The 25,541-nt window shown below is 40.9% G+C and overlaps 1 protein-coding gene across 5 annotated transcripts in view; it reads right to left on the reverse strand.

Moving 5' to 3' along the window:
• The window catches only part of LOC124804588, a 98,087-nt gene that overhangs the window by 13,102 nt on the left and 59,444 nt on the right, over positions 1 to 25,541 (reverse strand). For all 5 annotated transcript variants that reach the window (XM_047264775.1, XM_047264773.1, XM_047264774.1 and 2 more), the window contains exons 6-10: positions 17,984 to 18,169; positions 16,207 to 16,487; positions 14,079 to 14,358; positions 6,114 to 6,268; positions 3,940 to 4,108 (exon numbers count right to left, since the gene is read on the reverse strand). In XM_047264775.1, the coding sequence (XP_047120731.1) occupies positions 3,940 to 4,108; positions 6,114 to 6,268; positions 14,079 to 14,358; positions 16,207 to 16,487; positions 17,984 to 18,169 (1,071 nt within the window). The remainder of the gene's footprint in view (positions 1 to 3,939; positions 4,109 to 6,113; positions 6,269 to 14,078; positions 14,359 to 16,206; positions 16,488 to 17,983; positions 18,170 to 25,541) is intronic.

Consider the following 25,541-nt stretch of genomic DNA (forward strand, 5'->3'; position numbering starts at 1 on the left):
AAAACATTGCCATCCTTGAGAATTTATCAACCCAGTTTTATTAAAAGGAAATTTCACTGAAGGAAACTAATAACTATGGTATAAAGGCTAGCCATTACTTGCTCTCACAAGACTAAATTTTAGTACTGCAAATAGACAATTAGAAAAAATAAACTATCCAGGCTATGTGAACTGTGTGTTTCATCTTTGGGGAGGAGCGAGGAATAGACAGGAGAATGTTACAAAGGAAGGGAATGTCACACTGTAGCATAAGTCAAGGAGAACTAATGACTCATGTGCCTCACAAAATTTATTAAATCAAGAACAACAATTACTGTGGGCCATAATCTAAGGAAACATAATAATTAATAAAATTCTGCTATTTTCTGTGAATAAAGATGCAATCATTTTCAATTATACACAATTTAAAATAAGACTGATGGGCCTTGCATGTATGATTACTGTGACAAAATGCATGAATGGTTGTCATCAAGCAGCTCGTTTTATAAAAAGTGGCATAACTGTATGAACTTGTAGGCTGTAAGTAAATGCCCATTCAGGATGCAATTACCCATTGAAATAATTCGTTCAGTTGATTTCTAGGCTACCATAATCATGACAGCTAACAAGGCATCAAACTGCTTTCATATACAAGGTGAGCACAAAGTCTTACCCTAATTATAACAATTTATTACAGAATAACCATTTGACATAATAATTTACATTTGATGCTGTTACACAGGTTAGTGTTACTAGGTTTTTAAGACCTTTTACGTTAGTAAACCTCAATGTGTCCTCCCTTGGTAGCTCTGGGAATGTCGAGGCAGTATTCCAGTTCCACCAGGATATTCGTAACGTGTTAGGATATTCGTAACGTGTTCTGCCACAGTAGCTTGTATTGATACCACTTCCCTATACACAAATATCCCGCACGTCCAGAGCCTCGCTGCAATCGAGCACTTCCTTTCACACCGACCACCTGCCACCCTACCTAACACCTCTTCCCCCATTACCTTAGCCAGCTTCATCCTAACTCACAACTACTTCACTTTTGAAGACCCGACATACCAACAATAAAAGGGAACAGCCATGGGCACCAGGATGACCCCCTCGTACACCAACCTATTTATGGGTCGCTTAGCGGAAGCCTTCTTTGTCACCCAAGCCTGCCAACCCAAAGTTTGGTACAGATTTATTGATGACATCTTGATCACCTGGACTCACAGTGAAGAAGAACTCCAGAATTTCCTCTCCAACCTCAACTCCTTTGGTTCCATCAGATTCACCTGGTCCTACTCCAAATCCCACACCACTTTCCTCGACGTTGACCTCCATCTGTCCAATGGCCAGCTTCACACATCCGTCCACATCAAACCCACCAAGAAGCAACAGTACCTCCATTATGACAGCTGCCACCCATTCCATATCAAACGGTCCATTCCCTACAGCTTAGGTCTTCGTGGCAAAGGCATCTGCTCCAGTCCTGAATCCCTGAACCATTACACCAACAACCTGAAAACAGCTTTCACATCCCGCAACTACCCTCCCGACCTGGTACAGAAGCAAATAACCAGAGCCACTTCCTCATCACCTCAAACCCAGAACCTCCCACAGAATCACCCCGAAAGTGCCCCACTTGTGACAGGATACTTTCTGGGACTGGATCAGACTCTGAATGTGGCTCTCCAGCAGGGATACGACTTCCTCAAATCCTGCCCTGAAATGAGATCAATCCTTCATGAAATCCTCCCCACTCCACCAAGAGTGTCTTTCCGCCGTCCACCTAACCTTCGTAACCTCCTGCTTCATCCCTATGAAATCCCCAAACCACCTTCCCTACCCTCTGGCTCCTACCCTTGTAACCGCCCCCAGTGTAAAACCTGTCCCATGCACCCTCCCACCACCATCTACTCCAGTCCTGCAACCCGGAAGGTGTACACAATCAAAGGCAGAGCCACGTGTGAAAGCACCCACATGATTTACCAACTGACCTGCCTACACTGTGAAGCCTTCTATGTGGGAATGACCAGCAACAAACTGCCCATTCAAATGAATGGACACAGGCAGGCAGTGTTTGTTGGTAATGAGGATCACCCTGTGGCTAAACATGCCTTGGTGCACGGCCAGCACATCTTGGCACAGTGTTACACCGTCCGGGTGATTTGGATACTTCCCACTAACACCAACCTATCAGAACTCCGGAGATGGGAACTTGCCCTTCAATAGATCCTCTCTTCCCGTTACCCACCAGGCCTCAACCTCCGCTAATTTGAAATTGCCGCCCCTCGTACATCACTTGTCACTCAACAACATCTTTGCCTCTGTACTTCCGCCTTGACTAACATCTCTGCCCAAACTCTTTGCCCTTACATGTGTGTGTGTGTGTGTGTGTGTGTGTGTGTGTGTGTGTGTGTGTGTGTGTGTGTGCGCGCGCGCGTGCGCGTGTGCGTGCGCGCACGCGGGCGGGCGCGAGTGTATACCTGTCCCTTTTTCCTCAAGATAAGTCCTTCCACTCCCGGGATTGGAATGACTCCTTACCCTCTCCCTTAAAACCCACATCCTTTCGTCTTTCCCTCTTTCCTGATGAAGCAACCGTGGGTTGCAAAAGCTTGAAATTTTGTGTGTTTTTATATTGTGTCTATCTACCAGCACTTTCCTGTTTGGTAAGTCATAGAATCTTTGTTTTTAATATGTTTTTCCCATGTGGAATGTTTCTTTCCATTTTATTTATATATTAAAAATAAATAAATAAATAAATAAATAAATAAAAACTTCTCTAAACAGTGATGATGGCTCGACGAAGTTTTTTACTTCTATTTTCAACTGCTTTTAAATAAATGCACGGTCTTAACATTCAAAGGGAAAATTTAACAATCATTCTGATAAAATAAACTTGACAGATGAATACAGATGACAGTACACTCAGATTCAAATAACCTAAACAGTTAGCCCAGAAAATTGTTTTTACAGCTATATTTAGGGGAAGAAGGTGCAGTAACATGGGTCAAAGTTCATCTTATGCCTTGCATTTGGTGCCCTATCTGCAAGTTACACAAATTTTTTGTTGGATAAAAAGTGAACAAAATTTGAAGACCACTTTAATCATGTCCTTTACCAATACCTATATGAGTAGGAATTTTCTATTAATAGAGGGCACTATAAACGTTAACAGCCTCTGAATAAAAACAAAATAAGCTTAATTACTCTAAGAAAATTTATGTAGTGTATAAAACTAAATGGAAACCACACGATATTATGGCACAAAAGAGTCTCAACAACTGACTGAAATTAACTAGGGACAGTGAAAAAAATATGAAATTATTTCCACTTTGAAAGCTTTAGCTCAACTTACTATTATGCAATATTTGAGTTTCTTCAAAGTGCCGTGGCAAGAAATGTGACTCATGTTATATTTCTATTATTGTAAGTACTTCTAAATACTTGAGATTACATATACTATCCAAATGCAATAGCAGTTTCATATGGATATGAAACTGACACACACACACACACACACACACACACACACACACACACACCACACACCACACACCACACTGGAACACAGGAAATACTAGTTAATATCTATTCCAAGTTAACACTCAAATTATTTTAACCCTTTCACTGCTCTGGACGTGTTAACGCGCGTGCCTTTGTACCTGTCCCCATGTGCTCTGAACGTATTTACGCGTGCCATCAGTCCTTCTACCTAGTACTCTGAATGTGTTTAAGCGTTGACATGTTCACAGTACAAGGTAGAAAGACTGGTGGCGTGCAGAAACACGTTCAGAGCACACAGGGACAGGTACGAAGGCGCACGCGTTAACACGTCCTGAGCAGTTAAAGGCTTAACCATCATTTTTAGAAAACCTACATCATAAGCTCAGAGGTAGTCTAAATTCATAAAATAACACATAAGCAGCAAAAGCTGATGTACTGTCTATATTTGATCTGTCTCACCTCCTACAATAATCTGAAGCGGAACTGAACTTTTACGTTGTGCCAGTGCACAACTAAGGCCTTTAGTGGTGACACACTGACAGCCACTTATATCAAGACACTCAAGTTTGCAACAAAGAGACAGTATACAAGCGGTGCCAATGTCTCCAAGGTAAGGGCTGCCACGCATCTGTAAAAAGAAGATTACCAAAACAAGTCAGTCAGTATTCTGACTATATGTTACCCAAAGACTAACCATTTTTAACGGACACATGCATTTCTTCAATAAAACTACAAAATTCAAACAGCACCAACCACAGTGAAATCAATTACCTTATGGATGAAAGAAATTAGCACAAAAATGCACATCACCCCAATCACCACTTACACATTCACTTAACAGAAAGTCTAAAGGGCATAAAATGAGTATTCTGAACATGCAACTTGGGTAACATCTATTGTGTTATAAATATGAACTACTCCTTAGATGCACAAGAATCGGGGAATGAAACATAAGAGTAGGCTCCAAAGGGGAGAAAATATATTTGAGGATCCTGTCCTGGTACTGCACAGCCCTCAAATTGCCTTAAACTGTTATGAGAGTCATGGTTTGGGTGGATATATATCATATTCGGGTGTCAGATGCCTAAGACATGAATTGGTAAGTGACCACCAGGACACACTTCTGTGACAGTTATCCCATGTCAAATCTTGCATTTATCCAGAAAGAGAACCTATGTCACTCTAGTTTCAATTCCAGGTGACTTCTTGCCCATCTTCACAGACCACCATAATGGAAAGGGTTCTGCTTTTAACACACACCAAGAAATAATTGTGTGCAGCTAGCTGCATATTACCTGGGTCCACAGTCCTCCCTTTTGCCTCCAGAAAGACAGCATGCAGTACTGTTCATTCTCCTTGGTGTATCAACAGGCCTTAATTTATAGATAATGGTTGGCAGACAATGTTAATTGGGTAGTCATTATGAGGCATACTAATTTGTAGGGCTATTTCCCATGCTGACAACCTTGTAACTATAAAGTTATGTGCACACAGTCTAAGCTCGAAATGACCGTTTTAAGAATACTGAACAGTGTACAAAATTTAATACATCAATTTTTGTTATTATTTCTGTAAATTAACGATGAACCATGAGCACTTGATATACATGTAATTGACTGCTTCAGAATGACGTTTGCCCATCAACAAATTTACAAGTGATAAAAGTTGGATCTGATATAACAAGGTACATTTTCAGCCACAACAATGCCTGAAGCTATCAGTCTCTTCATCTCAGTCTCTTTACTCATATATGCTTTGTCAGCTTTCTTGATGTGATTTAAGTTTCCATGTGTGATTATCATCATCATCATCATCATCATCATCATTCCAGCATTACAAACATTTATTGGAAATCTGAAGCACATGTTATTTGCAGCGACAAGTGATTTTTTTGGAGGATAGCTCCCATGAACTAATTATGCAAACTGGTTAACTCAAACTGCCTCTGAAAAAAATTCTGAAACAATTTACATATCAAGGTATGTACAAGGTCTAAATACCTCGATACAGGTGGACACAGGTGTGAGTGCATTTGTACTCTAGCTCAAAGCATGAACTCTAAAAACTGTGTGCCTGTTGATTTCTGCTTTTCGGTCTGCAGTCTCCTTTACTCCCTTATTTATTTACATTCTAACGTAACAATCCTACTAAAATAAAATGTGATTCAGAAAACGAATTTCACTGACTCCCTAAGACAGGCATCACAAACCATCATGACTAGGAAGCCACCTTAGCTGAAAGAGTGTTTAGGCCAGTTACTAGCAGAATGACAGGAGCAATTTGAAAATCCGATTGAGGTGGGGTGGAGGTGGGTAGGCACGGAGGCAGCTTGCATTTAACACAAAAAATTGAACAAGCCTCATATCCTCATTCACAGTATACACTACTGAACTACACTGAGAATGCACCTTTTCTTTTACTTCCTATTACAGAGGTGGCTGAGCACAGCAATTTCCAGTACTTAGAGTATCGAGAAACATTAGAAATCTAAAAAATTAAATTTGAGAGATGCAACCGATGAGGATGCTATGGAATAGAAATTTTAATTATATATTCTGAAAATGTGTAACCCTACATGCAAATACGGTTCACAGTCTTAATATTTTAAGAAATCATTAACAATATGCACACACCTCCAACTTCTTGAGTGCTGGAAAACCTTCCTCTCTAAACTGCAGCATACATGAATCCGATTTCCCTGGCAGATAGCTCATGATCAAGATCTCCAGATTCTTCAGTGCCGAAAGGCATTCCATAATCAAAGCAATGTTGTTCAATGCGCAGCAACCTATTTAAACATAGAAATGTTTTACTGGAGACACAAAAAGTAATCTAGCGCACAAGTTTACATTTATATGTATCACATTTTACATTAACTGCACCTGATTTTGCTAAGGAATACCAACAAGAACAGCATTACAACATAATGGAACTGGCTATCAGAACCCATGTCTAAACGCAGTTGATTCAGAACCAAGGAAAATAATTATAACAAAGCTGGCACCTGGTAATATGAAATAAAAGCACGTATATGGAATTATTTATTCAAGTTAACATCTTCACTAAGGGTCTAAAGTCTAAAAGTGTTACGGAAAGAAAAAAAATAAAACTAATATGACAAACTGCCCTCTATATTATTCATACTTGGGCCAAGTTAATATGTCTGAGGCACACAAAATTTACATGTCAAGGAGAAAAGCAAGTGAGAGTGGGGTGAACAGGTGATAGGAGATATTGCAATGAAAGGGATCGCAGCACATGCCAAATGATTGCTTTCATATATGCAAGAATACTTCTCACACGAAAGTTCTGAATGTGTGCTGTTTCACTGGATATTTGACATTTAAGTCTGTGCCATTTTTAAGAGTTACTGCACAGGTATATCTGAAGGCTGTCTAAAACGAAATTTTTTGTATGCCTCTCAAAAATAACTTCACATACAATGTAGGGATTGTGATTCTGAGGTGTGGTTTTTTTTTTTTTATCAAGGTACATGTGCATGCACATGCGTGTGTTTCTGTGGGGGAGTTGCTTACCGAACTTTTTACATGATGAAACCTGAGTCCCTTGCAAAGAGAAGTGGAAATCAAAGGATAAGCTAGAATATCAACACAAGACTGCAAGGCCACCCTTAGCTGACCATAATAGAAGTTTAGACAAAGAATGAGTTTCCAAATGGCACTTGTGCGTACTACCTAGAGGTAATTTAACATTCATATGTAAGTTTGAGAATAAGGCTCTAAAAACAATAACATGTCCTACAAATCCAACAGTGCACTAACTCAGGAATATTTTTGAAATTCAAATGGCCACAAAGGGCACTAAAATCCCCATTCTACTTACCTCACTTGGAACGCAGCATTTTATTTTTTTAACTCTTAATATAAAAAAACAGCACACTTTTTAGATGTTTAATAAGTCATGTTATAAGTTTTCTGTGATAGCATAATTTTGAGTTTGCTTTGGAAGCTAATAAAAGTAAATGGAGAATTAAAAAAGCTCGGGGAAAATGGTTTTGAGTTTACAATGGATTTTTCCAATAAGAGATTTTTTACAATACTAGGGTGTTAAATTTGCCATATAATTGCAAATGTCAGTTTACTGCACATTCTCATCTTCAATCATGTGCCTAAATAAGTTTCTATGAAGGCAACTTCATTGAGATCAATGGGACAAAAATGGAAATCTATTTCAAGTTGTAATTAGTTGTTTCATAAAGGCTACACACAATGATAGTTACATGCAGCTATTGGGTCACGTATAATAAAGCCTCTAAAACCAAGATAACTTATTGCAATGATGAAAGTCCCTGCATACAAATGCATACCCCTGGACAATAGTAAGAGCTGCATGACACGAACAAGGGAGCAGAATCCGAAGTACTGTTCACACACATGATTCTTCTAACTCCTTAACATAAAACCTCAAGTTATCTTGTTTTTATATCTTCCGAGAAACTTCTGGTACTACATTTGTAGCCTGGGTGTCAATTTCTGGTTGAGGAGGTTGCCACTAGATATCGTCTTTACCTGGTGCAGCTTTGCATACTCTACAACGAAACACACGTTTTTAGATGCTCTGCTACAATGCCGTTTAGACAATGCTTAAAAAAGTATTACAACAGTGATCCTTTGTCCGACATTGAATTTAGCAGCAGTAAAGATGAAGGTGATTTTCTTCAAGAAAAAGTGACAATTCATCATTTAAACAACAAGCGTTTAACCGGAGGTACGTAATACAGCCACTGTGCCCCAACCAGCTCTTTCAAGACTTGTATTCACAGGAAATCTTTGTGAAATACAAGATTAGACTTCATAGCTACACAAAGTAAAAAATGATTTCCAGTTTCAGGATTTTTGGTGAAAATCCAGTGCACAAGTGTTCTCTGGATTTTATTGCTGATTTTCAAAATTTTGCAACTCATTAATCTAAACTTTAAAAGCTGTCTTTATATGTCTACATGTAATTTCATTCATTAAAGGATTTTCATAAATAAAAGAACCTATTATTTTTTGCAATATAATTTGAAAAAGTTAACAGGTTAGAACAGTGGTGTGTGTCTTCTTTACAGTCATTTAAACTGTACAATGTCTATTCTGTGTGTCCTAATGCTTCAGATGTCAGTGCATATTGTGGTAACAGAGTAAAAACAGTACCACAAATAGCAACAAGACTATACCTGCAATCAGAAGTACAGTAAAATTCCACTTCTACACTTTTCAATGGATTTTTTTTTTTTTTTTTTGGGGGGGGGGGGGGGGGGGGTGTAAAATGTAGGAAATGACTAAGTTTTACAGATTATGTACAGAGGGGCCCCTTTCATTTTTGTAGTTATGTATGATTTATGCCACTAACAGATAACAAAATACTCATCAGGGATTGTTTATTATTTAATAAAGATTATCTGAATTTAGTGCCATGTTTAGCAGCTGAAAACATTTAGTGACACTTTAGCACAACAAGTCACACTAAAAAAAACCCTAACCAAGCAGCCACCATGTTGATTGACGTGCCTGCAAAGCTAAGGTGATGTAACTGGCAGTTTTAGTATTTATACTTAAAGCAAATGAAAAGCGCAGATCAAGTATACACTCCATTTTAGATTTCTCTAACTTTCCTGCAAAAGTGAAGTCAGCAGATGTACACAGTATCAGCCACTTATCTAACGGTTTTAGAGTATGTGAATACATGTATGTGAAACATTTTAGAGTGCATTAAACATGGTTTTACACTACAGATCAGTCAATCACTGCAGCCTTCATTTGACATTCACCAGCTTCGTCAGCTTGCAGCCAAATTTTCACCTTCAAATCAACAGACTGAGGTTATGCTGTATCCACAGCCAAGATTACAGGGAAGGATACAGTACGACAAGCATTTTAAGCACACATTCATAAAATATTAATAAACCATTGTTTTTATTATACTGACATTTAATTTGGATGGTCTATATGCGATGTGAACAAATGGGTTCAGTAGTTACTACTTTTTAGCAAAAAATCCAGAACTGTGGGTTGATTAATTTTTATGTGGTTTTCCAGTTCATAAACACAACTGAAAACTTTGCCATCAACATCTGCAGCTGAAATATATTTTTCACTGCTGCATTTACAACTCCAATTGAGGGAATCTTACTGTCCCCATCACTATCACTGTCACTGTCAGCACTTTCTTGTGTGTGAAAGTCTGTGTGTATGAAACCTTGAACCAGATGCTGCCACTTTTCCATAATGAAGCAAGCAGTTTCTCAGCGACAACATTAGCACTTCGTACTGGTGTGCAATCCACGTCCATCATCTTCCCTGGCCTTGATCAAAGTTAATGCTTTCTGCACAATCTCCTTCCAGTAGGATGTTTTTAAGACTGGGATAATACCCAAATCCAAAGTTTAATTTGTGCAGTTTGGTGTCAAACTGATTGCACATTACATAAACTTATATTTTTGGGATGTGCAGTTTAACAATCCACTAATGGGAGAATTATTCTGTTGGGAGTGCCTAGTCTTGCATCAACGCAATGTAACTGCTTCTCGAATAATTCTGACATCATCCGCCCTTCATTGTTGGCATTGTAGTTTGTTGGCAATGTTTTTATATTTTTAAAACAAGGTGGTTTTTTTTCGATTTGCCAATCAAGAACAGTTTAAAGTTTTTTGGAACCATCCGAGTTTGTGCTTAACATTACTGTCACACAAACTTTACTGTATTTAACTACATGGCAATTTTTGCCTTTGAAGGCAAGCGTTTTGTTGGACAGTATGCTGAAAGAGAGCCATTTCATCAATGCTGAATATATCCTTCAGTTTATATTGTTTCATAAGTTCCTGTAACCTACCACTGCCATTCTGTGAACAGATTTTGTATCTACATCGTTTTCTTCACCACATTCAGTTTTATACACTGCACTGTACTGCTTCTTAAATCCACCCACTACATGCTATAAAGTTCTCGAACCCAAGAACACTGAATTTTCAGCACTCTGTCGCACATCAGACAGTTTACTGGGATGTTCGATGCACGTGCTGGCTGAAACCATTTGTTCTTAATTTCTTCTAAGCTCCACACATTCTGAATAACTGGCATATTTCATTTTTTGGAATTTGGCACACTGCTGCTTGCACTTTCCAAAATAGGTTCTCTCTCTTTTTCATGACAAGTGTTCAGTGTAGACACAGGTATTCCTATACTCTGTGCCAATGCAACCAGTGTTCCATGGTGAGCAACTTTTCCCGGAGTTTTTACCTTTTATTCCACAGAACAAGTTTTTCTGTCTCTCTTGGCAATACTGGCTTTTTCAGTATTAAAATTGTGACAGAAAACAACATGAAAGAAAGAACTAATGACATTTCAATCACTTAAAACAAAATTACAAACATTACACACAAACCCTTGGCAAGCCAGTTGTCTGGAGTAGCCTTGTCGATTGAAATTGACTCACTTTGGGTTTAGGAAGAGGCTTATCAGCGTTGTCAATCTTAGCTAGCAAATGACACTATGTTGTTGTTGTGTTCATCAGTCCTGAGACTGGTTTGATGCAGCTCTCCATGCTACTCTATCCTGTGCAAGCTCCTTCATCTCCCAGTACCTACTCAACCTACATCCTTCTGATTCTGCTTAGTGCATTCATCTCTTGGTCTCCCTCTACGATTTTTACCCTCCACGGTGCCCTCCAATTCCAAATTTGTGATCCCTTGATGCCTCAAAACATGTCCTACCAACCGATCCCTTCTTCTAGTCAAATTGTGCCACAAACTCCTCCCCAATTCTATTCAATACCTCCTCAGTAGTTATGTGATCTACCCATCTAATCTTCAGCATTCTTCTGTAGCACCACATTTCGAAAGTTTCTATTCCCTTCTTGTCCAAACTAGTTATCATCCATGTTTCACTTCCATACATGGCTACACTCCATACAAATACTTTCAGAAACGACTTCCTGACATTTAAATCTATACTCGATGTTAACAAATTTTTCTTCTTCAGAAACGCTTTCCTTGCCATTGCCAGTCTACATTTTATATCCTCTCTACTTCGACCATCATCAGTTATTTTGCTCCCCAAATAGCAAAACTCCTTTACTACTTTAAGTGCCTCATTTCCTAATCTAATTCCCTCAGCATCACCCGACTTAATTAGACTACATTCCATTATACTTGTTTTGCTTTTGTTGATGTTCATCTTATATCCTCCTTTCAAGACACTGTCCATTCCATTCAACTGCTCTTCCAAGTCCTTTGCTGTCTCTGACAGAATTACAATGTCATCGGCGAACCTCAAAGTTTTTATTTCTTCTCCATGAATTTTAATACCTACTCCGAATTTTTCTTTTGTTTCCTTTACTGCTTGCTCAATATACAGATTGAATAACATCGGGAAGAGGCTACAACCCTGTCTCACTCCCTTCCCAACCACTGCTTCCCTTTCATGCCCCTCGACTCTTATAACTGCCATCTGGTTTCTGTACAAATTGTAAATAGCCTTTCGCTCCCTGTATTTTACCCCTGCCACCTTTAGAATTTGAGAGAGAGTATTCCAGTCAACATTGTCAAAAGCTTTCTCTAAGTCTACAAATGCTAGAAACGTAGGTTTGCCTTTTCTTAATCTTTCTTCTAAGATAAGCCTTAAGGTTAGTATTGCCTCACGTGTTCCAACATTGCTACGGAATCCAAACTGATCTTCCCCGAGGTCCGCTTCTACCAGTTTTTCCATTCGTCTGTAAAGAATGACACTATGTACAGAGCATATACAAACTATAAAGGAAATTACTGCATATGATCAAGTTACAAATGTGGGGAAGTGGATGTCCTCTGCATATGATCATTATCACAGGGAGAAGTTAATGCCAAAACAACGTTGCTACAATAATATAAGGATCCTATTTATTATAGCACACAGTACTGAAAGAAAATTGGTATCAACACGAAACAAATTAATGTTCCTCTGAAGTCCGTACTTTCTTCCAACTTCTATTGGAACAGTTACTCCCCTCAGTCACTGCAGCTGAGTTTAGATTGGCAGTGGCAGACAGGATACAAATCGCGAATTGTTCTGACTTTTACCGATTCAGAACTGCTGAGTAGAGTGCCTTTGTGTCCAGAAAGTTGACACTGAAGCATTTGCACACACTACTTTAAGGCTAACAGTGCCTCCATCATTGTGTGCCAATCATGCCAGTTTTCCTCCACAAACATTGTTTCATAAAATGTATATCATGGGGAAATTACTGATATGTTAACGTAAAAATGGGTTAACATTGTTAACATACGTAATTTGAAAAGAGCAATAAAAAATGTCAAATGGTGGGAAAGCATTAATTCTAGGAATGTGAAAGTGGGGGTTGTACTTGAACTGCTTTGATTGATGTTGCCTACGGTACGATTTTAACTGACTGGCTTGAATGTAGCAGCACAATTACTGATGGCTACAATACAAACATACAAGTAACGTGATAAGGGAGTTCATATCAAATTGAACGGAAGTCATGTCCAAAAGAACAGATATCACACATTCATATAACTGATCTGCCTAGATGGAAAATGGATCCACGAGTACATCTGACGTCCTGCACGAATCTCAGTAAAAAAAAAGCATGGAGGAAACGGACAAAGACTGCAGACAGGTGACACACTGTGGGAGTGTGGGTCGGTTGTGAGTGTGCCAAGATAGTTCGTGCAGTTGTTACACTGTCCTGGGTGGGGCAATGGTTAACACAACTGCCTAGTAAGAACAAGATCCTTGGTCCGGCACACATTTTCACATGTCACCACTGGTTTTGCACACAGTCCTGATGCAGCTAATATAAAGAATTCCTTCCCTTTCTCCCCCTCGAATTAAATTGTATATTTATTCTTCTGAAAGGATACATCTAAAATTAATTACTAATCAGGAGAATAACACTGCAGTGACAGTTTACTAGAGTTCCATTTCTTAAACTGCTTCTCCCTATTAATTTAAAGAAAATTTTAGAATATATGAATTCAAAACCTCAGACTTAAAATCCTGTCACACTGGTTTTACACTTTCCACATCAATTTCACTACCATGTGAATGAACTGCACGTGCTTAAGATTCATTTAAATTAATTTCATTTGCTGTGTAACAATGGACTGCTTGTAAGTGTGTGAAATCAGACCTATTTGTTAGTAACTAACATGGAAGTTCCATCATGAAGTGTGTCGACAAAAATCAGTATTTCATAAAACAAGATGTGTGTGTGTGCACACACTTTAGGCATTTCATAATGTACAGTATGCATCTGACCAGCTCTACAGCATGGTGTACTATTCAGAATAACTTTTTACAGCACAACATACTTCTACATCACTGGCATGCATTTCTGCCAGACACGGCACAGATCAAACATTTAAGAATTATTATTACTTGGGAACTGGAAGACAGACTGCACTGGCTGTTCATAATGAAGCTAAATTTAGTCCATGAGCATATTTCCAAGCCATTACAGACAATGTCTGTGTGTTTCCGAAAACAATAACAGTCACCCAGATTCATTACTAATTTAACCACAGCAGAAGTAACTATCTGATTAAGAAAATAATATAGAATTATAATTATGTATTAATACTGTAAAATGTCACTTACCTTCTACATTCAATTCTTTCATATTGATACAACTATTTACAATAGAAATTAACAGCTCATCAGTTAAAGATGCATTAAATTTTAGATCTAGAAGTGTGAGCTGCTCGCCCTTGGCAGCAATGGCAGAGAATGCCCTCCCATTAAGAAGAGGAAATAATTGTGCCATTGTAAGCTCTTCCAAATTTTTGGCACTATCCAGTATGTGTTTAACATCTATATCACCCAAGCTGCAATTTGCACTCAAATCCAGCTTTGTTATAGTTTTAACCGCACGTGCAACCTGGAAGATATATCAATTGTTAATTACAAGTTTTTTTTCTTTGTGTTTTCACATAATTTACTTAGCTATCTATGGCATGTGCAATTTGTTATTGCTGTCAGTATGTTAAATAATTTACTCAAAGCAAAGACTAACAAAATTCATTACTTTAATAAATCCATTTTGGCAAAACAATGTCTACAAGCTGAGCCTGTACAATATTTAGAGGGCACATTGGTTACCAAGATTCTTAAATGTCACGGGGGAAGCAACAGATTGAAATAAGGGTGAAATGGAGAAAAGCTACACTGTACATTAGGAAGCTAAACTATGTCTATAGTATTAAACATGAATTAAACTGCAAAGTACAAATTAAGCAAAATACATGAACATGTAGCAAATTTAGACAGAATCCCCTCATTAAAGCAAGATTCTAACCACACAGATCGAACAAACAAAAAATTTTACTGAATAGGCTTGAAGGCAGCAGCAAAAATGTTTTACTTAAATTTCTTATATTTACTTTACAGTCACAAGGCCTTGGTCCCAGGTATAATTATCTGCCTAAAGTTCCATCTTTCAATGCTGGAAGCATTTGAACCTGTAACAACTCAAAAAGCAATTAGAGTCTTAAACAAGCTCAGCAAGCCAAATTGTTTATACTTATATACACCATGTACGTTCCTGACAGACTGCTACCTAAGATCACAGTCACATCAGTGTGCGTTTTGGAGCTTGTGTGGGGAAAAATTGGCAGTGCTTGTTTTGTTTAGCACTAAAGACCAGAACTTGTGTAATTTCAGACCACCTCTTCTTCTGTTGAAGTAGTTGTGTTTTTGAAGTTCTACGGCCCCTGTACAGCCTAGCAAAGTAATGATTAGTTTTTAATAAAACGACAGTGTCAAAGGAAAATTTGGCGATTCCCTAGTCCCAGTGCCTCATCTGCTACTGCTGATTTATTCATTTTGCCCAGGCAACAATTGCTCGTTTCTATAAGTTGTGCGTTAATGCTTCTTTTTGTACTTCGTAAGTGCACTTGACAAATGTGAGGTATTTTATATACTCCTGCAGTGGCAACCAGTGCACATAGATCCTCTGCTGTGTTCAAATATTCACGCACCTTTCTAGTTGGTTTAAACACTGTATAATACCAGGTTTTCTCGGTACGCTGCTGATACGATATGTGACAGTTTTTACAAATGGAAAACTTCCCGTTTAGCTGGTTCTTTCTGATCAGAATGTCTTACTTTTTGGAGTGTAGTGTCCTGCTTACCTCCATAAGAGCAGGTAATTATTTTGATGGAAGTTCTTAAATGATCTAGCTCATCCTTGAGACTGAATGTTGTGTGAAGGTATTTATACGTGTTAACGGGCTTTCTGTAGAGTTTAAGGTATGTAGTTCCATAGTGCTTTTGAAGTACTTATACATCAAAAACTGAAACTACTTTCTTTTTTTCATAGTGAACTTTATATCAAAATATTATTTAGAAAATTATGAAATTCCGAGGATTGTGTGGATGCATATAAAAAGTTTGGCACACTGAACTTATTTAAGACTAACTGCTTTCTGAGTAAAAGCCTCTGATGATGTTTCCAGCACAGAGAAGACTAATCATTATGCAGAGATATTAAGCCTTGGACCACAGACTGATGCCCATACAAGGAATATCAGCAAAAATGCAAATACCAGCTGGGAAAGTGAATTATAAGGTTTTAACTAAAGAGAATGTTATAACAATCATTCAAATTAATTGTGCAATCATCCAAGCTTCACCCCCCCTCCCCCCTCTTACAATGTGTTCCTAAAATTTAAGTTCAGAATGTGTACCAACTTAATATTCTTGAACTTAATTATTTGTTAGCACACACCTGTTTGCCATCAAGCCCTGTGCACCCATCTAATGTGAGGTGGCGGAGTGAGTTGCTGACACGTCCCAGACCCCAGCCACTGAGACGGAACCATCCTGCAACTGACAGTCTCTCCAACACAGGGCACTTCACTAATAAGTGAGATAAATCCCGATCTGATATTCCACAGCAGCCTGTTAAATCCAGGACACGCAGTTGTGGTCCATTGAGAGGCCGCAATGTAGAACCATTAAGCCGAGAATGTGTTATGCGCAGTTCTTCCAGCTCCCTACAATAACGCCCTGCAACAGTCAGTCTATAAGGTCTTGCAAAAACTTTTACACCCTATTGCTTCAGTGGTGCATGCGCGCGCGCGCACACACACACACACACACACACACACACACACACACACACACACACACACACACACAGAGAGAGAGAGAGAGAGAGAGAGAGAGAGAGAGAGAGAGAGAGAGAGAGAGAGAGAGAGAGAGAGAGAGAGAGAGAGAGAGGGGGGGGGGGGGGGGTTATACATCATCTGATCAAAAGTACCCAGACACCCATAAGCAATGCGGAACTGGTCAGCAGATGTCCTGATAGACTCACTAGTATAAAGAGGTGGGAGGGCTGTGTTGTTGGCACAGAAGCAGAGACAGCAGAATGGCTCAGCCAGGAGAGATAAGCATCTTTAAACATTGACTAGTCATTGGCTGTTGTCTGAATAACAAATCTATCAGACATTTCAATCCTTCTAATGGTGCCCAAGGCAACTGTTGGTGATGTGAGTGGAGTGGAAACACGAAGGAACAATCCCTGCTAAACATTATATACATACAGTCCAGCTGAATGTAGGGAGCTTGTACAAATGGGATACAATGCACAAGCAGCTCCTCATAAGATACACATTTCTGGAGTCCATGTCAAATAACACTTTATGTGGTGTAAAGAGCGATACCACTGGACAGTGGAGGACTGGAATGAGTCAACTGGAGTGATGAATAAGCCTGTGGTAAACCAAAGAAAGGGTTTGAGTTTGCCCTATGTCTGGAAAATGTTACCTGCCACTGTGCATAGTGCCAACAGCAAAGTAGAGAGGTGGTGGTATTACTATAAGTGGGTGTTTGTGATCAGTGTGAGATCCCTTAGATGTGGAAGGATAAGAATGCATTTTACAGTGCTGTGCACTGCACACAGAGGAACGGTTTGAAGACTATGAGATCAGTGCGACAATAAATTTTGTAAAAGCAGCACCTGGGAGGCAATGGTTTGTGAACAGTAACATTCTTGGAATGGTATGGCTGCCCAGAGTAAAAACCTGAATCCAGTGGAACACCTCTGGGACAAATCAGGGTGTCTACTTCACACTGACCTTCCCTGATTTTGGCTTTAGAAGACTGGCCAGCCACTCATCCACAGATATTCAAACACCTCATTGAAAGTGTCCCCAAGAGGCCAAGTCATGGAAGGAGAAGGGGGTAAAAAAAGACTCATACTAATTTAACACACAAAGGTATTGTGATAGCAATTATCCACAACTAGTTGTCATGGTAATATTACTATTTGCTCTAGAACCCAACATCTAACCACACTGATTGAAATTACTGTCATGAGTTTCATATTAAAAGCAGACCTTGTTCTATTTAACATATGTAGAAATGACACTATTAAAATCTTTCCTGGAGTTGTTGAAATTAGTATATAATTTAACTTTATGCATATCATGGAAACCCCACATATAAGTTGGTAATGCTTACAATGAAAGCAGTATGTGAATCATTTAAAGTTTTGTACTTACCAACACAAACAACTGTCTCTCTGCTTATTGTCTGTGTATCATGTGACAGGTCTAGTTTCTTTAGACTGCTACCACAGCGCTGTATAATGGCTGGCAAACTCTTATGTATATTCCGCAATTTCTTTGCACAGAGTTCACGAGTTGATTTCCACATCATTTGGCTGATGGACTGCCATCTTTTGCACACTAACAATAAAAGAATGTTATAAAGCACTGCAGGGTTCAACAATCAGGAAGAGACGTCTCTCAGAAAATTTACTGGTACAATTATGCACATAAAATACTTGTTGTATAAAATAGACCAGTGAGAACTAAGAAAGATAACACTTAAGAGAAGCTGAGTAGCCACTTACTAACAGTCTATCTTGTCCATCAACTTCAGGCTATATTTTTAGCAAGTCTTACACTGTATCTTTTATTTCCCTTCATCATTATCTTCTACTGCCATTTATTACAAGTTCTACATACAGCCTACCATTTTTAAAATTTTCAATTAACATTAATGTAAGACTATATTGTTGCCCCACCATTTTTTAGTAACTGTCAACATGAATGTATTCCAGTTAAATAACAGGGAGGCCAAAATAAAACACCCCTGGAAAATTTAAGTGGCTTGCATAAAAACCAATGGTGGGATTTTATAGAACTGCTTCAGAAAACAACATGCAATACAGACTGTAAATAGTATCTAAAAATCGCAATGAGTCAGCTGCTCATGTAAAAATACATAAATATCATCCAAGACAGTTTCATTCTGGCCACCCTGTGGCATACAGCTACTTTAAACTGACCACTTTTCTCAATATGCGAATGTGGCGAACTTAAATGGCAATACTTGTGAGATAAACACTCTTACAAATGAAAGATTTATAAATTTAGAACATTATATGAGGATGGTTTGACAAAAAATAGAGAGAGAGAGAGAGAGAGAGAGAGAGAGAGAGAGAGAGAGAGAGAATGTTAGTTTTGTAAACAACTCTCCTTACTTTTCAATATAGTCTCCTTTGACGGAGATACACTTGGTCCACAGCAATACTCCAGCTTTTTCATTCTATCGTAAATGTAGGTTCCATCAAACTCTGCAAAATACTCATTGACTGTTACTGTCAGTTCCTCATTTGATGAAAATTTCTTCCCAGCAAATTGAAGCTCAAGTTAGGGAGCAGGAAGAAGTCACTTCAGCTGAAGTTCGGTGCATAGGGTGGATGAGAAACAATTCAAAGCGCAATTCATTCACTTTCGCCATTATCATAATTTATGTCCGTGATGGTGCTTTATCCTGGGGAAAGAGCACTTTCCTGAGTGCCAACCTTGGTCTTTTTCAGCTAATTCAAGTATCAAATAGTCCAACAATGAAGCAAAACACGAGTCCAGTTAAGACTGATTTTTTCCAAGTAATAGATGATGACTATTCCTTGGGAATCCCAAAACACATTGGCCATCACCTTACCAGCTGACAAAATGATCTTTGCCTTCTTTGGTGCACTTTCACCAGCTTCTTTTCATTGTTTTGACTGCAGAATCATGATGGATCCAAGTTTCATCAGCACACAAGTCTTTTAGATTCTGATTAAACATCGCCACACACTGTGTTGAAATGTTGTGCCAAATGCGCATTTGTTTGACTGACCAATTGTGGCACCCACCTCGCACACAGCTTATTCATAGCCAATTCACAGTGCAGGATACTATGTACTCACTCGGTTGAGATGCCTACAGTCTCAGCAATCTCTCAATATTTTATTTAGTGGTCTTGCATTACCATATCACGAATTTTGTCAATGGTATCCTGTGCGGTGACAACTGGACAGCCAGAACACACTGCCTTTGGTAATCGTCCAATCACATTTAAATTCACTGATCCAAAAGTAAATCCTCTTCAACGATGGTGCAGAGGCCATGTAAACTTCATCTAACTCTGATTTGTGTGATAGTCCAACCCTTCAAATGAAGATGTTTATTAACAGCAGAAAAAACTGTTTTCTCCACTTTCAATCACAGCTGACATGACCAATTCAGACAGTGTCAACAAACTACACTGTACATTGTTGAAATTCTTTATACAGTCCTTGAAATAATCAAGCTCACCAAAATTGAAGGCACAACAAAAATGTTCCTTTCTTTCATGGAAATTTACCAGACTTGTCAAACCACCCTGATACTGGTGTTCATAGGATTGAAACAAGGCACGAACTGCAGAGATGCTATGACAATTGACTTGCTGTCACTCACTACAGGAAGTAAGCTGCAACATACATTTACCTTACATAATATTGCCCCATAATAACATTAACACCTTATTTGTCCCTTTTCATAATTCAGCCAAGGTTGTCCCACGTCCCAGGCACACACTATACCAACAGACAAGAATCATTCGCCAAACTTTACTTCCCGTTGGAAGTAAACACTATTCCCAAATCATCTCACGGGGCAACAGTGCATTCACCTCATCACGCAGTGCCTTTGTAAGAAGGGAAGGTGCAGGACAGGTCACTCAGCAGCTCCTCTATTATGGGAAACATTGTGACTGATATTTAACTCTAAAGGCCAGTACAAGGTTTTTTTTTTTTTTGGGCGCAAAACTGCTATGGTCATTAGCGCCCCGGACTGTGACTTAGGAAACGGTAAAAAACGAAGATGGAAAGCAGCAGCAATGGGAACGAAACTCCAACAATTCAAGAAACAAAGCAGAAGGAAAGCTTAAAAATCCACTACAGAAAGGGGTTGGTTGTCCCCAAAAAGAGCTTCAAATGACTGGCACTAATAAACTCGAGAACACGATCGGCCGAGCGCGTGTCATCTGCTAAAATGGACGATATCTCAGGCGACAGCTGTAGATAGGCGCGTAACTGAGAAATAGGGGCACTCAATTAAAAGGTGTCTTACCGTCCACAGCTGAGAGCAGTGGGGACAGAGTGGGGGAGGATCGCCGCTTAAAAGATGTCGATGGCTAAAAAGACAGTGCCCTATCCGGATTCTAGTTAAAATTACTTCCTCCTGACGACTCGTTCAGGAGGAAGAGGTCCAAGCACAGGGAAGAGCTTTCATGTCCCGCAATTTATTATGGGGAAGTGTCGACCAATGTGCGTGCCATAAAAGAACAACACAACGACATAAAATGTTCCGTAGATCAGTGAAGGGAATCGATCGAATAGCTGGCCGAAGAAGAGAGACTGCAGCCTTGGCCGCTATATCAGCTGCCTCATTGCCACAGATACCAACATGTCCTGGGAGCCAGAGGAACGCCACAGAGACACCCCCAAAATGGAGCAAGCACAGGCAGTCCTGAATCCAGTGGACCAGAGGGTGGACAGGGTAGATAGCTTGGAGACTGAGGAGAGAGCTGAGAGAATCTGAACAGATAACATACTGTATCCGCTGATGGCGGCGGATGTATTGGACAGCCTGGAGAACAGCAGAAAGCACCGCAGTATAAACCGAACACTGGTCGGGAAGCCGAAATCTATTTGGGGTGTCGCCTACAATATAGGCACTCCCTACACCTAACGATGTTTTCAAGCCATCCGTGTAAATAAATGTGGCTCCCTTCATTTGTGCACATAGAGCAGAAAATGACCGACGATAAACAAGTGAAGGTGTACCATCTTTGGGAAACTGACAAAGGTCACGGAGCAGGCAGATCCGGGGACGGAGCCAAGGCGGTGCTGTACCAAGTTGTCAAGAAGGTTTTAGGAAAGCGGAAGGAAATAGAGTGAAGCAGTTGACAGAAGCAGACTCCCGGTGGTGGTAGGGAGGAAGGGCGGCCTGCGTACCCTACATCCAAGGACGCGTCGAAAAAAATGTCATGGGCCGGATTAGCAGGCATGGAAGACAGATGGCTAGCATAACGACTCAGAAGGACAGCTCGCCGATTGGACAGCGGAGGTTCAGCAGTCTCAGCATAAAGGCTTTCCACAGGGCTGGTGTAAAAAGCTCCAGACACTAAACGTAATCCACGGTGGTGGATAGAGTCGAAACGCCGAAGAATAGGCGGCCGAGCAGAGGAGTAAACTATGCTTCCATAGTCCAATTTCGAGTGCACTAAGGCACGCTAGAGGTGAAGAAGGACCACTCGGTCTGCTCCCCAGGAGGTACCATTCAGGACTCTGAGGGTGTTGAGGGATCGCAGACAGTGAGCCAAAAGATAGGAAACGTGGGAGGACCAGCACAGTTTTCTGTCAAACATAAGACCCAAGAATTTAGCGAAGTCCGAAAATGGAAGGTTGACAGGTCCTAGATGTAAGGAGGGTGGAAGAAACTCCTTACGTCGCCAAAAATTAACACAAACGGTCTTACTGGGAGAAAAACGGAAGCCAGTTTCGATGCTCCAAGAGTGGAGGCGATCGAGACATCCCTGAAGACACCGTTCAAGAAGGCTGGTCCGTTGAGAGCTGTAGTAGATCGCAAAATCGTCCACAAAGAGGGAGCCTGAGACATCAGGAAGAAGACAATCCATAATCGGATTTATGACAATGGCAAACAGTACAACGCTCAGCACGGAGCCCTGGGGTACCCCGTTTTCTTGGGAGAAAGTACTGGAGAGAGTGGTGTTCACCCACACTCTAAATGTGCGCTCTGCCATAAATTCGTGAAGAAAAAGGGGCAGCCGACCTCGAAAGCCCCAAGAGAACAGTGTGCGGAGGATGCCTGTCTTCCAACAGGTATCGTATGCTCTCTCCAGATCAAAAATTATTGCTACTGTTTGACGTTTCTGGAGAAAATTGTTCATGATATAAGTGGAGAGAGCAACAAGATGGTCAACTGCAGAACGATGCTTCCGGAAACTGCATTGGGCAGGTGTTAAAAGACTGCGGGACTCCAGCCACCAAGTTAAACGGCAATTCACCATACGCTCCAAAACCTTACACACACTACTCGTGAGAGAAATGGGGCAATAGCTAGAGGGGAGATGTTTGTCCTTTCCAGGTTTCGGAACAGGAACGACGATAGCTTCCCGCCATCGTCTGGGAAAAGTACTGTCGGCCCAAATTAAATTATAAAGGTGAAGGAGGTAAAGCAGACTATGGTATGATAAATGCAGCAACATTTGGATGTGGATACCATTCGGTCCTGGGGCGGAGGAGCGAGAAGAAGAGAGTGCATGTTGGAGTTCCCGCATGGAGAAAAAGATATTGTAGCTTTCGCGATTTTGAGAGGAGAAAGCAAGAGGTCGCACTTCCGCTGCACGTTTCTTCGGGAGAAACGCTGGTGGGTAATTTGAAGAGCTCGAAATCTCAGCAAAGTGTTGACCCAATGAGTTAGAAATTGCGATGGGGTCCACTAATTTATCATGCGCGACAGTGAGCCCAGAGACCGGGGAGAAACTAGGCGCACCTGAGAACCGTCGAATCCGACTCCAAACTTCCGAGGAGGGAGTGAAGGTGGTAAATGAGCTAGTAAAGAATTTCCAGCTTTTCTTCTCCCTATCGCAGATGACGCGACGGCATCGCGCTCAGAACTGCTTATAGCAGATACAGTTGTCCAAAGTAGGATGGCGGCGGAAAACGCGAAGAGCACGTCGCCGCTCACGTATTGCGTCACGGCATGCCGCATTCCACCAAGGAACTGGGGGGGTGCCGGGGCAATGCGGAGGTGCGTGGTATTGAACGTTCCGCAGCTATAAGAATAACGTCTGTAATATGTGTGACCTCATCGTCGACGCTAGGAAAGTGACGGTCATCGAATGTCGCTAGAGACGAAAAGTGTCCAATCGGCTTGGCCAAACTTCCAGCGTCGCAGGCGCATATATGGCTGTTGAGGCTGCAGTCTAAGGACACATGGAAAGTGGTCACTCGAGTGTGTATCATCAAGGGCGAACCATTCGAAGCACCGAGCTAGTGGAACAGTACCGACCAAAAGGTCCAAATGAGAGAAATTTGTCATGGAGGCAGACAAAAATGTAGGGTCCCCAGTGTTGAGGCAAACTAGATCCGCTTGGTGGAAGACGTCTAGCAATAGTGAGCCACGCGGACAAGGATGTGGAGATCCCCAAAGCGGGTGGTGGGCATTGATGTCTCCAACCAGCAAATAGGGGGGTGGAAGCTGACCAAGAAGATGAAGGAGATCAGCTCGTGCCATTGGTGTGGACAATGGAATGTATACAGTACAAAGAGAAAAGGTATATCCAGAAAGGGAAAGACGGACAGCGACAGCTTGGAAGGAAGTGTTTAGGGGGATTGGGTGATAATGGAGAGTATCATGGAGAAGAATCATGAGCCCTTCATGTGCTGGAGTGCCTTCAGCAGAGGGGAGATCAAATCGGACGGACTGAAAATGAGGGAGAACAAAGCGGTCATGGGGATGCAGCTTTGTTTCCTGAAGACAGAAGATGACCGGCGAGTAGGATCGTAAGAGGATCGACAATTCATCCCAATTGGCTCGAAGGCCGCAGATATTCCAGTGGATAATGGACATACGGTGAACAGGAAATGGAGGAATGTGACCAAGGTTGCCGTCAACTCAGCGACTGCTCAGAGCTTGCGACCGACAGCATGGAATGGCATTCAGCCGAAGGCAGAAGATCCTGATCCATAGGTTGCTCAGGAGCAGCTCCTGCTACCAGCGATCGGCCGGTTGATCAGCCACCAGCAGTGTGCCTCGGCGACACAGAAGACGGCCGAAGGCGATTACCGCCAGGTGGTGCTGTAGATCAGACATGCCTTGGCGGAGAAGGAGATGAACGGGTTTCTTACTAGCCTTCTTGGAAACATGATGTTTAGATGAAAGAGGAACCGATGGTTGTGAAGTTGGGGTACATAAAAAATCTTCACGAGTATGCTCTTTTTTTGAAGTCTTGGTGTCTGACTTTTGGGCTCGAGATTTAGCAGAACCCGATGAAGGGTGAGCCATAGAGTGTGCAGGCGAAAGTGGGGAGGTTGAACGGGTGATCTTTGCGCTGGCTGATCTGACAACCGTGGCACGAAAGGTAAGGTCACAAGTCTGTGTGGCCACCAACTTTGTTGGCCGAGGAGAGGCAAGGACAGTGCTGTATTTTCCTGTCTGAGGCACGGTGGGCTGTCGACTGGCGAATAATTTTCGAGCAGCAAAGGTAGACACCTTTTCCTTCACTCTAATTTCCTGAATAAGCTTTTTGTCTTTAAAAATGGGGCAATCTCTAGAGGAAGCAGCATGGTCACCCATACAGTTGATGCAACAAGGGGATGGAGGTGGACAAGCACCCTCATGGGCATCCTGGCCACATGTAACACATTTGGCCGGATTCGAACAGGACTGGCTGGTGTGATTGAACCGCTGACACCGATAGCAACACATAGGGTTTGGGATGTAAGGGCGAACGGAAATTCTCATAGCCTGCTTTGATTTTCGATGGGAGTTGAACTTTGTCAAATGTCAGGAAGACGGTACGGGTTGGAATGATGTTCGTGTCAACCCTTTTCATGACTATGAACTGCCATTACGCCCTGGTCAGACAGGTAGTGTTTAATTTCCTCGTCGGACAATCCGTCGAGGGAGCGAGTATAAATGACCCCACGTGATGAATTTAAAGTACAGTGCGGTTCCACCCGGACAGGGAAGGTGTGTAGCAGTGAAGTACGCA

This window comes from Schistocerca piceifrons, chromosome 7 (assembly GCF_021461385.2).
Source record: "Schistocerca piceifrons isolate TAMUIC-IGC-003096 chromosome 7, iqSchPice1.1, whole genome shotgun sequence".
NCBI lineage: Eukaryota > Metazoa > Arthropoda > Insecta > Orthoptera > Acrididae > Schistocerca > Schistocerca piceifrons.